We start from the raw sequence: 17445 nt of genomic DNA, 5'->3' as shown, positions 1-17445 counted from the left end.
TAATTTTTTAACTAGATTAATAATTTGGCTAAGTTATAAGACAATTAATTTTATACAGACATATTCACTATGGAAGTAAAGGTGAAACCAGTTCCACTCAACATTATGGAAGAGTTAAGTCAGGCAGGAACTTCTTGCAATCTCACGCATGAGATTAAACATGGATATCAGGGCTTGCTTTTTGAGTTGCCCTCTTCCTCCAGAAGTTGTGCGAAAACTGCGCGTCACTGAGAGATTTATAAAGTAAATACATTGTGCAGTGTCAATTTGGGTTACACGAGTGCAAGATAGGCACTAAATTCACCAGAGAAAGTTGAGCCTTGTCAATTTTTAATGGTGTGATAAATCTTAATTCTTGCCAGACAAGTTCTCCGGCATGTAAAATTGACTTACAATGTGAGTTCTCACACTTCTTCAGACTTTAAATATTGTTGTAGATTAAAAAAAAGAAAATACATAATACTAAAAACCTTTTCTCCATATCTTTCACCCTAATTACATTTTTCATTCCCTCTGTTTCACTTTCTGTACTGGTTTGTCATGCGTAATAATCTCTATAATTTCCTCATTCTGGCCTTGTGGTAGTATAGAGATGCAGCAGCTAGTGCTGTTGCTCCAGAACTCAAGTGATCTGGACTAAATCCTGAGCTCCAGTGCTGCATGTACGGAGTTTACACATTCTCTTTGTGATTGCATGCATTTCTGCTGGGTACTTCAGTTTCCTTATGCATTCCATGGACATGCTAGTTAGTAGTTTAATTGGCTTCTATGAAGTACTATTAGTGTAGAGGGTGGTAGGAGAATCAGCAGGTTGTGCAAGAGGGAATAGGTTTCCACAAAATAAATGGGTCAAAGGGATTGGTGAATAGATCAGTTGGCTGAATGGCTGAATGGCCTCCTTTGGTGTAAGGAAATATGAAATAAAAATATGAAAATAAGTAATCCTTTGACTGATAGATTATAAAAATGAACAGTTGTTTGTTCTGTTTATGCAGTCTAAGAATCCTCTGTAGAGAATGGTGAGATGAAATGACTTGAAATTTAAAGGAAGTTAGGGAGCAAAGCTCCGCAGGAAGTTTATGCAAGTGTCCATTTATTCAGCACTTACTGCAATTCCCAGCCCATTATGTTGGGATTTTTTATCCCAAGACTGTATTTTTGGGCAAAGTATATCATAAAGCAATTATTGGATTTCAAAATCTTTAGTTAAAGCTAAATGGTTTACAATGGTAGGGCCATGGTGTAAGAATGAAAAAAGTTCAAAGTCTGAAGTGAGATTCACAATTGATCAATATTTCTTTTCTTTTTTCGAGTTGTTTGTTGCAAAATAAGGATGTGCGCTTCAATCAAATAAACAAATTTTGTGTTTCAGATGCTGAAGAGTGCAGTCTCTTTCCTTTTACTGATTACCAAGGGAATTGCATAACAACTGCAGAGGAAGGGTTTAATGTAAACTTGGTGAGTGCTGTGTATGAAGCGTAAATATCAGATGTGTCACCATGTGTGTTATATGGGAAAGCAAGAGAGTCTGGAAATACGAAATGCCCACTCAATTTATTAGCACCATATGTATCTGTCACCTTTAATATATGGGATTAATATGTTTAAATAAGGAGTAAACAGCTTAAAAAATATATATTTAAAGAACACCTTTCATGACCTTGGAATTTCCCAAAGTCTTTCACAGCCATTGAAGTACTTTTGAACTGCAGTCACTGTTTTAACAAAGGAATCCAAGGTTTACTTTCGGAGTTTAGCTATTCAATAGTCCCACCAGAAGGTTTGTTTGCATTCTTTCTTGGGATGTGGGCATTGTTGCAAAAAACAGCTTAAATTACCCATCTTCACTTGCTTTTTGAAAGATGGCAGAGAGCCACCATCTTGAGCTTCTGTGGCCTATACAATGAAAGTACTTGCAAGGTTACTTTTTTTTGCAATGATTGTTACAGCTGAATGGTTTGGCAGATCATTTTAGAGCAGTGGTTTTCAAAGTGGGCCCATAACCAGTGGTTGGGTACTGTATGTTACAAAATGGGTCACCAAAATTGATTTTACCCATGGCTTGCCCCTGCACAGAAGAGACAGAGAGTGTCTGCTTGCTGTATAATGTCTCAGCTACTGTTCTCATTGAGAGCTGCTGTTTTTATTGACAGTTACACTCTGTGATTTCAAAACCAACCACCTCTTGTAAGATTCAGTACATTCAATAGGTGTGGTATGAATGCAGATTCTTGCTTATGTCAGTACTTTGATAGCACCTACAGATAGGTTCATAGTTAACTAGTTATTAAAGTTGGATTGCATGGGTGAACCATTTAGTTAAAATGGCTTGCCTGAAAAAAAGTTTGAACACTTAGAGAATAGAGTTAACCACTTTAACAGTCCAATAATAGGCAGTTAATTTCCTTTCCTAAAAGACGACAGTTTTTTAACTCATAATCCAGTATTTAGCAGCTTTTTCTTCCAGGTCTGTTTACTTGACTACCATAAATTCCCCTGCTGCACTTGTGGGATTTGAATTCATGTCTCTAAATCATTGGGATGATGTTGGCTTAAGAGCCCAGTAACATAACTACGGCCATTGCAAGAATAATGGGACCAACAGTCTTTCTTATGAACCAATCAAATTTAAGATTTGGAAAGGAATTAGGATGAACTGGAGTCAGTTCAAGTACACAAAAAAAGATTTAATTAATTGAGAACAAAGACAGAAAGGAACAAAACATTTTAATTTTGAATCGAGGGAATATTTATAAACTTAGAATAAGTTTTGTTTATTTCCTTTCTGGCTTGCAGAGGCTGAGTGACATCACATAAATTTTCATCTCAAATTTAAACTGATTCTTGTGCTGTTGGGTACAAATCCTAACTTCCAACTGTGAGTCTATTTGTCAATCAACACACAAATGCAACAATTTCTTGAAATTCCTGGGAGACTGATGAGCTCTCATTTTCACAAGGCAAGTTGTCTGACATTTTGGATCAACTTGCAGCTCATGACACTCATTTTTTTCTTACCAAAAGTTGCTGGAACTTTTACACACTGATAACATGTTCGTTAAATTCATTATTATTTTGCCACCAAAATCTGGGTCATATTTCAATATGGTTGGCCCAATGTTCATCCTAATTCATTTTTATTTAATTTATCAAGAGTATGTTGCAAATTAGGGCAAATAACTTGGGCTTCATATTTATATAAACATAGCTATTTCTTTCTCTTAATGCAGAAACTCCCTGGCCAGCACTGTAGTACCATGGACAGCACTGATGACAGCTATGTTCCTATGAATCCAGGATCTTCTCCAATAATGTCTACAGCTGATTGCACATCAGATGGTTACATTCCTATGAGTCCAGCTTGTACTAATTTGGTCTTCCAATCAGTCACCGTAGACAATTTTCCATTACCTACACTTCCTGCAGACATTGAACCTCCTCCAGTTAACAGGAACCTCAAGCCTCGAATCAGAAAGAGTAAGGATAATTTCAAATATCCATTGTACATTTATCTATATATGGGGTACGATTTCATCTCTTTACAAATGGGAGCTTCTTTATGTGGGAAATGATGTATTTCTACAGCTTGTTTGCATGCTTAGTTTCCGGCATTGGGCATTCCTGAGTGAAAGGCTATATGAGAAACACATGCCTGGAAATACAATAAGATATATAAGATATCTTCATTAGTCACATGTACATCAAAACACACAGTGAAATGCATCTTTTTGTGTAGAGTGCTCTGGGGAGCAGCCCGCAAGTGTCGCCACGCTTCAGGTGCCAACATAGCATGCCCACAACTTCCTAACCTGTACGTCTTTGGAAGGTGGGAGGAAACCGGAGCACCCGGAGGAAACCCACGCAGACGTGGGGAGAATGTACAAACTTCTTACAGACAGCAGCCGGAATTGAACCCCGGTCGCTGGCGCTGTAAAGTGTTACGCTAACTGCTACACTACTGTGCCTGCCCTCATGCTCTCATGGTCAGTAAGGCCAAATGTACAATGCCATACTCAACCTTTAGACTTCACTCTATTGGCACAATATCTGAAGATGACTCAGAATTTGTTGTATTTCTAGGTTTTTGGATATTGGAGGGATCAATGCATGTGGGGATAGGGCAGGACATTGTTGTTGAGGTGGAAGATCAGCCATGATCTTGTGGAATGACAAAGCAGGCTCATGGGGCAAAATAGCCCACTTCTGCTTCTTTTTCTTTGTATAACACTGCTTTAGTAAGCATGCAGCATGCCTACAATCTCCACCGTGCGTGAAGGTGCTGAACAGGGAGCGTGTTCTGGGACTAACTCTAACTCTAACAGAGAATCCAGGCTGCAGTTTCCACAAATGGTCGGCTGACATGGAGACCAACCTCCTCCACACCACCCAACAGTTGAAAAGTTGATGTTTTAAAATATTAAAAACATAAAAGCAAATGAAACAACCAATTTGACTTTTCCCATTGTAGAAGGCTTCACAACTGCTCCCTACATTAATTAATCTGTGCTTCACAATGTGGTTCAAATTGCAGTCAAGCCACCACCTTTAGATCTGACGAGCTTGTCGACAATCAGGGGACACTGCAACCATCCTGGTGTCAACAGGACACGGAGTATGCCATTGTAAGTATACTCACTCCTAAAACAGATTTTCTTTCCTTTCTTACAGTTTCACAAACTTCCCCCAATCCCCCCAGTCTGAAAAACATGTACTCTTGAGTGTGTGGTAGTAGGTTATTTCATTGTGAATGCATCACTGAGAATCTCATTCTCACCCAGCATATGTCTAAACATATCTTCCAGATGGCTTTCATCAGACAGTTATCCCTTACTTTCTAAACATTCCTGAAACAATCCATATAAAACAACTAACCCAGCATGGAATAGAAATGAACGCTAGGACTTTCTGATATACATGCCTCATTTACACTGTTGGTAATGTCTGTACCTATTAAACTAGTGGGGGAGCTGAAGCAAAGTTCAGCCTTTAAACTGGCTGCATTGGATCATGTGCATCTGCCTTAAATAGCTGTAGACCTCTTCTGGCTGCTTTCCAGAGCAAAATTGAGGCAATTATTGTTACACCCTGCACAAGTGAATTACTGATTAGTCTTTTGCCGAACTTATTTTAGAGATTATTTTTCTGACTCAAAAAACATGTCTCAGATTTCATGTTAAGATGTAAAAATGACTTGGAGTTCCATCTTCTATACTAGGAGGGATATAGATCAAAGCCAGGGAAGTGATGATGAGGTACAGAAAAATCATGATCAAATGAAATGGTGGAACAGGCCAAGGTTCTTCATGTCCTGTTCCTCTAGATTTCTTTGTGTAATCATTCAGTGTTCTTTGCCATGCTGTGTGTAGTCATTATCCTGACCTTTCTCTTTTCTAATTTAGCAGATGGAGTACCGCTAATTGCATCACACCTGAAAGCCAAAGTTGTTCAGGCAGAAGTTTTTACAGCACCTTTGATGGGGAGAGTGAAGAAAGTTACACTGCAATGGTAAAAAAAAAGAAATGCATGAGGAATAGTGTAGCCAATAATAGGGCAGGGTTCCTTTGGTAATGCAGAGCATATCAGTCAATGCCTTCTGTGCTCAGGGTGGCCAAATTTCTGAGAAGAGTCCTTCACTGGACATGAAACTCATTAAAGTATGCAAGAGTCCTCATTGCTATTTTAATCAGCCTCACAAAAATTGACCAGATTTTGCATTGGTGATTTTCACATTTCATTTGGCTGTAGATTGTTATGCTCTGAAATTTGTATTTGGGTGCTCTTGTATTATGTCTATAAAAGAATCAAGGACCAATCTACACCCCCTTAAATTAATGGGGATAAATTTTATATATTGTTTTAAAGCTAAGAAACAATATTGCAGTCAATTAGCATTTTCCAGGTATGATGACAAAAAATATACCAAGGAGGCAAAGGTGTTCTCATGGTGTAGTATCTGAATGTACATGCATGCAAACTAAAATCCAGGAAATGAATAAGAGGGGACATCAAGGAATGATTTGCTTTTTTTTTAGCCGTAGAATAATTATGAAGTGGAACAATTTGTTATCAAAAGCGGAGTAAATGGATTACAAAAAACACCATTTATATTTTTTCAGAAAGAAAGACGAGATTTGGACATAAGGTTTGAATGCAAGAAGAGGAAAGGAGAGATCAGTATAATGGAGGGTTTTTTTTACCTAAAATAAACACTGTTCTGAGAAGTTTGTGAACATATCCCAACAATGTTCTCCACATCAGATTAATGAAGTTTCTTTATTCAATGTGAGACTATTCTTAAGTGAATTTCATGTTGTACATTGTCAGAAGGAATTTTTGACAGTAATTCAATATTAGTACTTTCTGCCTGACATTGAGTATTTCCAATATTTTTATTTCAATTTTTCAGCATTTGTGTTATTTATACTGCATAATAATTATTGTGAACTACTTTTGTCAGTGAGTTTGATTTTTCACTATCCTTATCCACAGGAACGCTCCAGCTCTGTGTACAATGGTAATGGCAGCACTCAGTGGCCCCGAACGTTAAACCTTGACTATCTGGCCTTAGACTTCAATGCAACATCTCCCTCTCCTGTTCAGAAGGTATTTTGTCATAATTTTGGTTGATTGGAGTCAATAGTTAATTGCTACGTAAAATTAGTGCAGCAATGTAGAACGTAACTACGTGAAGACACAGGGTATTGGTATTGGTATTGGTTTATTATTGTCACTTGTACCAAGGTACAGTGAAAATCTTGCCTTGCAAACCGATCATATAGGTCAATTCATTACACAGTGCAGTTACATTGAGTTAGTCCAGAGTCCATTGATGTAGTACAGGTAAAAACAATAACAGTACAGAGTAAAGTGTCACAGCTACAGAGAAGGTGCAGTGCAATAAGGTGCAAGGTCACAACAAGGTAGATTGTGAGGTCATAGTCCATCTCATTGTATAAGGGAACCATTCAATGGTCTATCACAGTGGGGTAGAAGCTGTCCTTAAGTCTGGTGGTACGTGCCCTCAGGCTCCTGTATCTTCTACCTGATGGAAGAGGAGAGAAAAGAGAATAACCTGGGTGTGTGGAGTCTTTGATTATGCTGGCTGCTTCACCAAGACAACGAGAGGTAAAGACAGAGTCCAAGGAGGGGAGGCTAGTGTCCGTGATGCACTGGGCTGGTGTCCACAACTTTCTGCAGTTTCTTGCAGTCCTGGGCAGAGCAGTTGCTGTACCAATGCGTGATACATCCAGATAGGATGCTTTCTGTGGTGCATCAGTAAAAGTTGGTGAGAGTCATAGGGGACATGCCAAATTTCTTTAGCCTCCTGAGGAAGTAGAGGCGCTGGTGAGCTTTCTTGGGCGTGGCATCTACGTGATTTGACCAGGACAGGCTGTTGGTGATGTTCACTCCCAGGAACTTGAAGCTCTCAACCCTCTCGACCTCAGCACCATTGATGTAGACAGGTGCATGTTCACCGCCCCCTTTCCTGAAGTCAATGACCAGCTCTTTAGTTTTGTTGACATTGAGGGAAAGGTTGTTGTCATGACACCATTCCACTAAGCTCTCTATCTCCTTCCTGTACTCCGACTCATCGCTGTTTGAGATACAGCCTACAACGGTGGTATCATCTGCAAACTTGTAGATGGAGTTAGAGCAGAATCTGGCCACACAGTCATGAGTGTATAGGGAGTAGAGTAGAGGGCTGAGGATGCAGCCTTGTGGGGCACCAGTGCTGAGAATAATCGTGCCAGGGTTAAGTTATTTCAGAGACATGAGTTAGAATCCCACTAGAGAAGTTGGGGTTTTTAAATTCAAGTAATTAAATAATTTTTCAATAAGTATCAGTGATGGTGACCATAAAAATATCACATCGTTCTTAAAAGCCTGTATGCTGCACTAATGTCCTTGAGGAGAGAAAACCAGCCATCCTTACTTGGTTTGACCGGAATGCCATCCCAGATCTACAAATGTAGTTATATCTTAACTGCCTCTTGAAATAGACCAGGAAATGATTGAGTACTGTAGCAAATTAGAGATGCAAGGTGAATGCTGGTCTTGTCAGTGATGCCATATCCTGTGAATGAATGATTTTTAAACAAATCTGGATGGTTTCTATAACTTGTACCCCAAATGAACAAATCTCTTAATACAAATGTCCATAGTAGCAACAAGAAAGGAATGGAAGAAAACAAGATTTAAATAGTTTGTGACAGCAAGGGTGTGAAAATGTGGAGTGTAAGGGAAATTGTGACAGCGAGGTGATTGTGAGAGAAAGTGTGAAAATCTACAAAGAGGACTGTGAGATAAAAGAAAAGAGCAAAAATAGCAAAACAGTGAAAACAAGTACAAGTGAGAAGTGCATGGAGGAACCAATGCATCTAGTGTAGCTTTTAATAGATTGCTCGTCCTGTCTTACACACAGAAACCATTCCTTTCATCCATGCTGGAAGAGCGGGTGGATTATGTCCAAGTAGATGAACAGAAGACCCAGGCTTTGCAGAACACTAAGCAGGAATGGACTGACGTACGCCAATCCTGTAACATTTCAAAACCTTTAAAATGATGGATTTTTACTACAACTACAAACGTTACCAGCTATGAAAGAAGATGGAAACTAGACCAATATGGTTCTAGTTATAACAGATTGCAGGAATAAATTGAATTTTTCTTTTTTATTAAGAAGTGAAAGTAAAATGACAACAGGCAGCTTGTTCATTGTTGATTCAGTCAGAAATACAAAAACATGAATTGTATTTTTAACAGTGTTGCTACTGCATTGGTATATTTTGATCAATTTTCAGTTTATGTTCTCCCAATAATGTTTTAGGTCAGGTACTGTGTCAAATACAGTTGAGAAGACTGCCAAATATTTTTTTTTACTGAGAACACATTATGTGGAGTAAAGCCCATAGTGCAGGACACTATCAGGGTTAAAACAAAGAGCAAATGAGAAGAACACAGTAAGATCCAGAAAAGTGGTTAGATGATACCCTACCTGAACTTTAGAAGCTTGCTGATCGTAGGAAGAATAAGAGAGGTAAGGAATATCATGATTTTGAAGTAAAAGTAGAGTCCTAACTTCAATGCACTGGAAATGTGAGAGATCCAAAACAAGTGCAGAATAATGTTCTGGGACTGTAAGAGGAACAAGGTGGAAAAGTTGAGAAGAGCATTAACTATAATAGCATTAACTGTGGTCTGCATGTTAGAAATCTTAATGGCAAGGTCTAACAGAAGCAGGTATCAATTTTTCTTGTATCCAGAACTGTAGGAGGTCTTCTCCATACATGAAAGCATTACTTAAATAAATTGCAAGATGTCTTAGCCTTGACTAAGTGAGTATGATGTGACAATTGATATTTTGAAGCGTAACTTTGACCATTTTGGTCACCAAAGACAATATACCAGTTTAGCTTAAAAAACTGTGGATGCTAGAAATCTGAAATAAAAACAGAAAATGCTAGAAATACTTAGAAAGGCAGGCACCATCTGTGGAGAGTGAAACAGAGTTAATGTCTCATTGAATAAGAGTTTATTAACCTTAAGCGCTAAATCTGGACGGTGCCTGACCTGCTGGGTTTTTCCAATATTTTCTGTTTTTATACCAGTTTGGTCTCTTGGTTGGTCAAAAATCATTGATAATTTTTTTACATGCTTTGAGTTCAGTTTGCATCCTCAGAATAGGCAAAGAGAAACCATTATGAAGTAAGATTGCAGAAGTTTTTGGAAAGTTGTGGTGAAGCTGCTGGACAGTTCCACAAGTCCCAATGAGATATTTCCAAATCTTCTTAACTTTCTGATCAAGTACCAATTTCTGCCTCATTCCAAGATGACTATTTTTCCTGGAATTATTAATACAATTTTGCACTGGTTTATCAGGTAAATGTGTTGTCAAATTGGGCAGGAGAATTTCTTCTTGGTCAATAAAGAACATAGAGATTAGATTTATAATTTAACTCAGGAATAGAGACAACATTGTGGATAAGGCATATGGAAGAGGTATACTCTGAAAATGCACAGTAGGCCCCATACTATTAAGAGAGGAAAGCAACAGATTTGGATCAGGACCCTCTGTAAGAACAAAGATACTCCAAACAAATCATCAGCCTCTCACAGAGCCTGAAAGACCTGTTGTGCTTTCCCCACATTTTCTGTCCTTTTAAACAAGCATCAGCAATTGTTTGCAATTTTTCAGCAAATGTTTTAGTGAAGAGTCTAAGAGATCTCTGATCCCTTCTCTCCCTTTTAATCAAATATTTTCCTGGCCTTACCCAACAGCAGTAACATCATCTTCCTTGGCAAAATAATAATCTAAAGATGATCATAGCCTGTTTTCTTCTTCAGCTATTTACACAAATTCTTTCTTCCAAATGCAAAAGAAAACGACGTGATGGAGCAAGCATGGCAGTGCAACTGCTGAAAGTGAACTCCTTTAAACTAATGGCACCATCAGACTGGTTTGATAATTTTCCTTGTCACCATTGCTCCATTACTCAGCTGCAGTTTTTTTTAGCTGTCACATAGCACAAGTAAGAAGAGATTGTAGATAATAGCTGAGTTCAGCAACTGGATTTTTTATCTACTGGAGCACTGATTTTAACTGAGGTACAATTCCAAACAAATCACCTAAGCCATTCTTCATGCACTAGAGAGAGAGTGCAGGCACTTAAACTAGAGAGGCAAGGCTTGAGCCTTGTACTTTGTTCCCCTGAGGTTTTTATGCAGATACTACTCACACTGGAGAGTAATTGGATTGGCATGAGCTTGGTTGAGTTTTTTCAATCATGCTGGCTATTATATCATAATGCTATCCCAAATAACATCTTGCTTAACACAGAAGATGAATTAAATTCAAGACCTATTAGTTTTGAGGATTCAGTGGTGCACTGAGAAGTGGCTAGGTGGCTGAAGAGGGCTAATAGTTAGTCACGACAGTTTTGATACATTGTTAGATAATATTATGACCACCTCAATGCATATCAGTCTGGAACTTTTTATATAACAATTTCATACTCCTTGATTTAAAAATATTTCCAATGATATATGTAATTTCTCCAAATTTTTGCCACAGAGAATCATAGGGAGGAGATAACTTGATCATATGAACAGAACCAGTAAAAGGACTGGATATATCAACAGATTACTCACTGGGACTTGGGTACAAATTCAGCTTGGATTTGAGCTGAAATTTTTTAATGTATTGACTTCAGAAGCCCTTTGTCTCAATTCATCTCCTGACAAATGCCAACACAAGCCTGCCCTAAATAACTCCTGGTATATGATATTTTACACCAAATTTTATTTCTTATTCATGCTGTGTTGTGGTGCTGCCCATTGTTAAATCCATTGTCAACTCTCACACCTTCTGCAAGACATGAGAATTTGAATGAGGTTTAATTTAGCAAAACTAACTGTGATTTGTGTGCACTCAGAAAACCTCTCCTGTGAATTTCAAAAACAAAATGAAACTTTCTCTTTAATCCTGGCAACTAAGAAAGAGAATATAAAATGAATGATGCATATCACATTTTATGACATTTTGCAACAACTTACTAGAATGTAATTTAAAAATAGAGAAGCAAATTATTTTCCAATTTTTACTCTTTTAAGTAAGAGCTAGCATTCCAAATAATTAACAACTAGTATCAATACTTTCCCTTCATTTCAGAGAAATAATAAATGGTATATAATCAAATTGATAAACAAAAATAAAGCTAATTCTGCTGATATTTTATTTAAACAATTTCTATCCAAATGACCACTTCGACAACTGCTAAGATTTCTCCTACCCTAAAGCTGAAATTGTAGATTCAGAAAGACATCAATTCCTAATTGTTGTAGTCTCTTTCAGACTGAGGCTCTTCCAGTAGCACATAAATTATCAGAACAGAAAAAGACTTATTTCCCATTTTGATCTTGATTATAAGTAAATTTCAAATTAATATTTCATCATAAAACAGGCATAAAAGCCATGTGTGTGCTTGTGTATGACAGGAGATCCAAACACCTTGTCCACTCATCTCTCTGCATCCAATGAATTCAAACAAGTTTTATCCAGCTGTGGTTTTACTTCTGTCCATTGTAAACATTTTACCCCTTTCACCTTATCTCTGAAGGTTGTTAAAATGGGGATTGGATAACAGGTAGATAGTTGCATTTGGTGCTATATTCTTTACAACACTATTTAACTGGCTACATACAGTTACTCGTGCAAACATATAAAATCGGAGCCAGATGAGACCTTATGGCCTTTAAGCTTGGATTGCCATTCATCTAGATCGCAACAGATCATCTTTGTCAATTCTATTTTTCCAACTCCACATCACTTCAGTTTCCTGAATTCCAAAAATCTATTGTTTCTCCATCTTGAGTATTTATTGGTGATCAACCATCCAAAGATTCACACAAGTTGAGTGAAGAGATCCCTGCTGACCTCAGTTCCATGTACCTTACCCCTGGTCCTGAGATTATGCCACCTCATTCTAGATTCTCTTGCCAAGGGAAACAACTTCTCAGCCCCCACCATAGCAAGCTCCTTCAGAACCTGAAAGTGAAATTAATTATATTAAATCATTTTGATTGGTTCATATAAGATAGAAAATTCTATCTTTCAATGGCATACCAACAAAATAAAAATGAAAAGCTATAAATTTTGGAAATACAGAAAAACAAAATGCTGTATCTACACAGATCCTCATTCCCACAGAATGAACCTTCCTCGTTATTTATTCCAGTCTTATCAACATTTCTTTCTATCCTATCTTTGGGACAACAGTACTAATGGACTTATGGAGTCATGGAGCAATACAGCACTAATACAGGCTCTTCGTCCCAACCAGTCCAATATGGACCACGGTGCCCACCCAGCTAGTCCCAATTTCCTGTGTTCAGCCCATATCCCTTTAAGCCCCACTCCTCCATGTACCTGTCCAAGTGCTTCTTAAATGATACTATTGTACCTGCCTCAACCACCTCCTCTGGCAGTTCGTTCCATATACTCACCACCCTCTGTGTGATAAAGTTGCCCTTCATGTCCCTTTTAAGTCTTTCCTCTCTTAGCCTAAACATACTCCCCCTTGATTTTGGACTCCTATACCCTGGGGAAAAGACTTTTACCATCCACCTTATCTGTGCCTCTCATAATTTTAAATATTTCTATAAGGTCACCCCTCATTCTCCTACATTCCAAGGAATAAAGACATAGCCTGGCCAACCTCTCCCTATAACTCGGGCTCTCTAGCCCTGGCAACGTCCTCACAACATCTCTGCACTCTTTCCATTTTAACCACGTCTTTCCTATAACATGGTGACCAAAACTGTACACAGAACCAAGTGTGGTCTCACCAACGACTTATACAGGTGCAACAAAATGTCCCAGCTCTTTTACTCAGTGCCCTGACTGATGAAGGCCAGTGTGCTAAATACTTGGAGCAAGCAGATAAATGGGAATGACTCACAGATGAATTGTGATCTAATTAAATGGCAAAATATATTAAGGAGTTCAGTGGTCTAGACCTGTTTCTAAACTTTAATCTGATCCATCTCTCAGAAAAGAGAAAATGTGCATGCTGGTAAATTCACTTGTGTCAACTTCTTGACTTAGGGATTAATCAATGCAAAAGGCATTCCTATAAACAACAAAATCTGAATGTAGTACTGGATCTGGGCTTAACTCCAGTTCATATGGGTGGGTGAAAACATTTGTCCATTGGCCACAACAGCTTGAGCTGAAAGGAGTTTTTGAGCTTAATGGAGAGTGAAGTAGGATGTCGTGCAAAAGGGATATTGTTTCTTACCAGGTGTGCTGTGTTAAAATGTCCTCATTCAGTTTTAGTGAATGATGCAACCTGAAGCATCAAAGACCAGTTTCTTCTCCTTTTGCAAAAGATGACTGTCCTAGTCTACATTTCCATCAGTTTATGTTTTTACTTCAAATAGCATTGTCTATCCAAAGTCTGAGAGAAAGGACTTTCAACTCCAACTCAGTCAATCTCAGTCAGCCTGATTGTAAGTGGAACCTCAAGGGCAGGAGCAGCATCTCTGCCAAAAACCACAGTTGTCAGAACAGAGCAGCAAAAATAGCTACAAAATTGTGTAGTGGTATGAATTCTAACTTCATAGGGACAGGAATTACATCATAAACGACAGTAAGTGGTGACCGTGGCTATGGAAGAGTTAACCCAGTGGTATAAAATGTTGTCATAAAGTTGCCAGACTTTTTTTTTAAATCAACTCATTTAATCAACCAAAATGCAGACATAAATTTGGATTGAGCTCAGAAGTAGAAAAGGTTATGTCCATTGTATGATTCAGAAAGAACTATGTTATAATTTGTTCAAATGACTTGAGCACTCCATCTTATTTTCCATTTTTTTCACTACTGAATTGTCACATAAGCAAAAGAAAATCACATTGTTTACAAAATCACTGATTTTAATCAAGAATAACAGAAGTTTGCCTTGGTATGAAACATATATACCTATCCTGTTCTGTTTACCTTGAAAGTCATAAGGTCAGAAATTATACAAAAAAAATGAGGAAAACCATTTGACTTTTCCTAGCTCACCTACTTAGAAGAACCTATTGCATCTCATTACAGCCTTATGGGACTACAAGGTTTTCAACTCCAAAAGCCAATTCAGAACTTCATTCCATGTGCTAATCAGAACTTGTGATGTCAGTCCAATCTTTGCCACATTGAACGAGTGCCATTTATCCTCTTCTCAAAATAAGCACTCTGCAATGAACTTTTCAAATCCATTTATTTACCTTTCACTGTAAATGCTTTACACAATCAAGGCATATGAACACACAGGGTTTGCAATTGTAAAACAAATGCATTTGTTGTTTTACACCTTCATCTTCAATAAAGGAAGTCCTACTTTTTGTTTAGTAATTTAGTAATTTTTCAGGTCTGAAACATTACACAATTATCAAAAGACTACTTGACCAATTACGAAACTTACAGAACATTTCAGAATAGGAGGGACCTGATCGGAATCACAGATTCGGAGAGCTATTGGATTGGGACAACTGCAATACAGTATCATCCTTTATCCATTGATTATAAATGTTTGTACATAAGACTCTGTAAAATATTTCTGCTAAAATAAACAGTTTATGTGTCATGTTAAACATTTCTTGTACAACATCAGTAAGTAATCTTTTTCTTGATCCATCTACCCAAGTAGAATACCTTTCTGTCGGTGGGTACAATGCAAAACTTGCAGGGGAATAATTACCATGGTAAAGTTAATGGTGCACTTGTGCTATCAGGTTACATGTTCAAGAAATTAATTTAGGATAAATCATTCTCCAGAATAGATTCAGGGAAAAGAAAAAAATTGCCTAATCTCCAATGATTCTATTGAATTTTATTTGCAGTTATCAGAAATATCAAGAATCGAATTGCAATTTAAGTTGTAATTGAATGACAGAGTTGAACAGAGAGTAAATGAGTGTTATGGCACATTTTCCATGCATAAATTTTGCACGTACTTGAGGCACACAGGGGACATAGAGCCAATTAATTAATACTTCTTCTGTGAAATTGACTTAATATATACAATTACCATATAACTGTGGACGACGCACAGGAAATTTGCTCTGAACACCATGGACAAGCTCTGCACCCATGTCATTTAAATGGAGTATCTATTGCATGCACATTTCTGTGGGAATCAGTTGAAAAACAGCTATGGATAACTTTAAGGTTGCAATTACTCTGGGTAATTTGTATCTGAATCCAATTTTTCAAAAAATAATGGGTGATTGCCATTGGCCTGCTAATGTGTTCAGAAGATGAACAAGAGGGACAAAGGCAAGAACCTCCCTTATAGAGAAGACTGAAAGAAGAGGTCCTTAACCTCAGAGTTTCCAGGAGACATGCTTCTAACTCAACCTGTCCAGAGGCTAAGCCTTTCTAAGACGGTGATGCCAAAGACTTGTCACCTTCAGCATGTGGATCTTCAGTATGTCCTGGACTACTCCATGGCCCATGCAACTGATCTGAAAGGGGAGGGACACACAAAAGAGATACACTTCACCATTCTGTATGGTTGAAAGAGAGTGTGGGAAGAGGAGGGAAGTAGAACGTGAGCAGAAGGATTGGATGCTGTCATCTTCAGTACTCTGATTCTTCCCCGGCCACTGGATCTGTGCAGTTAACCCATGATCCCAAGCACTCTGTCTTCCAGGTAACAGCCTGTTGGCTCAGTAAAGACCACTGACAATCTTTTGTCGTGAGCAGGATTTGGGAGCCCCATCACCTTGGAGGAAAGAGTTAGTGAGCATGTTGCAGTGTGGTTAAATAGGTGAAAGTTTGTTTTGGGTGTGAGCTGAGTCTCTGAATGTTGCTGTAGTGGCAATGCAGGTGTATAGAGTTATAGTCACAGAGATGTACAGCACAGAAAAAGGCCATCTGGCCCATCACATCCATGCCGACTCTTTTGTCCATCCACACTAATCCTAATTGCCCACAATAGGTCTGTATCTTTCCATGCCCTGCTTATTCAAGTGCTTGTCTAAACGTCCTTGAAACGTAGTGATTGCATCTGATTCCATCACCTCCTTTGGCAGCAAGTGCCAGGTATCAACTGCTCTCTGTGTAAAAAACATTCCCTTCAAATCCCCTTTAAAACTCTTTCCTCTTACTTTAAACCTATGCCCTCTTGCTTTTGATTCCCCTATGTGGAAAATATTCTGACTATCTACCCTATGTATGCCTCTTATAATTTTATGAAGTCACCCTTCAACCTCCTTCGCTCCAGGGAAGACAACCCAAGTCTATCCAGTTCCTCCCCAGTACTAAAGTCCTCCAATCCAGGCAACATACTAGTGAATCTCTTCTACACAACCACATCCTTCCTATAGTGTGGAAATCAGAACTGTACACAATACTCTGAGTGCAGTTTAACTTGTGTTTTGTAAAGTTGCAATAGAATCCCCCAATATTCTATACCCCATCCAATAAGGGCAAGCATGCCACACGCCTTCTTCACCACCCTATCAACTTGTGTTGCTGCTTTCAAGGAACTATGGACTTGAACTTCAAGGTCCCTTTGTTCATCAACATTCTTTAGTGGCCCACCATTTACTGTATGTGTCCTACCCCTGCTTGACTTCCCAAAGTACAAGATGATAAGAGGCATAGATCGAGTGGACAGTCAGAGACTTTTTCCCAGTGCAACAATGGCTAACACAAGGGAACATAATTTTAAGGTGATTAGAGGAAGATATAAGGGGGATGTCAGGGGTAAGTTTTTTACACAGGGAGTGGTGGGTGTGTGGAACGCACTGCCTGCAGAGGTTGTGGGGGCAGATACATTAGGGACATTTAAGAGACTCTTAGATGGCCACATGAATGATAGAAAAATAGGGGGCTATGTGGGAGGAAAAGGTTAGATAGATCTTAGAGCAGGATAAAATATCGGCACAACGTTGTGG

General features: G+C 38.4%; 1 protein-coding gene across 3 annotated transcripts in view; it reads left to right on the top strand.

Annotated features, from left to right (window-relative positions):
* The window catches only part of gab3 (GRB2 associated binding protein 3), an 84456-nt gene extending 69347 nt beyond the window's left edge, over positions 1-15109 (top strand). For 2 of the 3 annotated variants that reach the window (XM_052021112.1, XM_052021114.1), the window contains 6 exons: positions 1373-1458; positions 3231-3477; positions 4532-4622; positions 5400-5505; positions 6490-6603; positions 8423-15109. In XM_052021112.1, coding sequence (XP_051877072.1) covers positions 1373-1458; positions 3231-3477; positions 4532-4622; positions 5400-5505; positions 6490-6603; positions 8423-8563 — 785 coding nt within the window. In that variant the 3' untranslated portion in view covers positions 8564-15109. The remainder of the gene's footprint in view (positions 1-1372; positions 1459-3230; positions 3478-4531; positions 4623-5399; positions 5506-6489; positions 6604-8422) is intronic. The other variant, XM_052021113.1, reaches the window with a different exon arrangement.
* The last annotated feature ends 2336 nt before the right edge of the window (positions 15110-17445 follow it).

The sequence above is a fragment of the Pristis pectinata genome, chromosome 8, assembly GCF_009764475.1.
Source record: "Pristis pectinata isolate sPriPec2 chromosome 8, sPriPec2.1.pri, whole genome shotgun sequence".
In the NCBI taxonomy this organism is placed as follows: domain Eukaryota; kingdom Metazoa; phylum Chordata; class Chondrichthyes; order Rhinopristiformes; family Pristidae; genus Pristis; species Pristis pectinata.
This window is presented reverse-complemented; position numbering and strand designations above follow the sequence as displayed.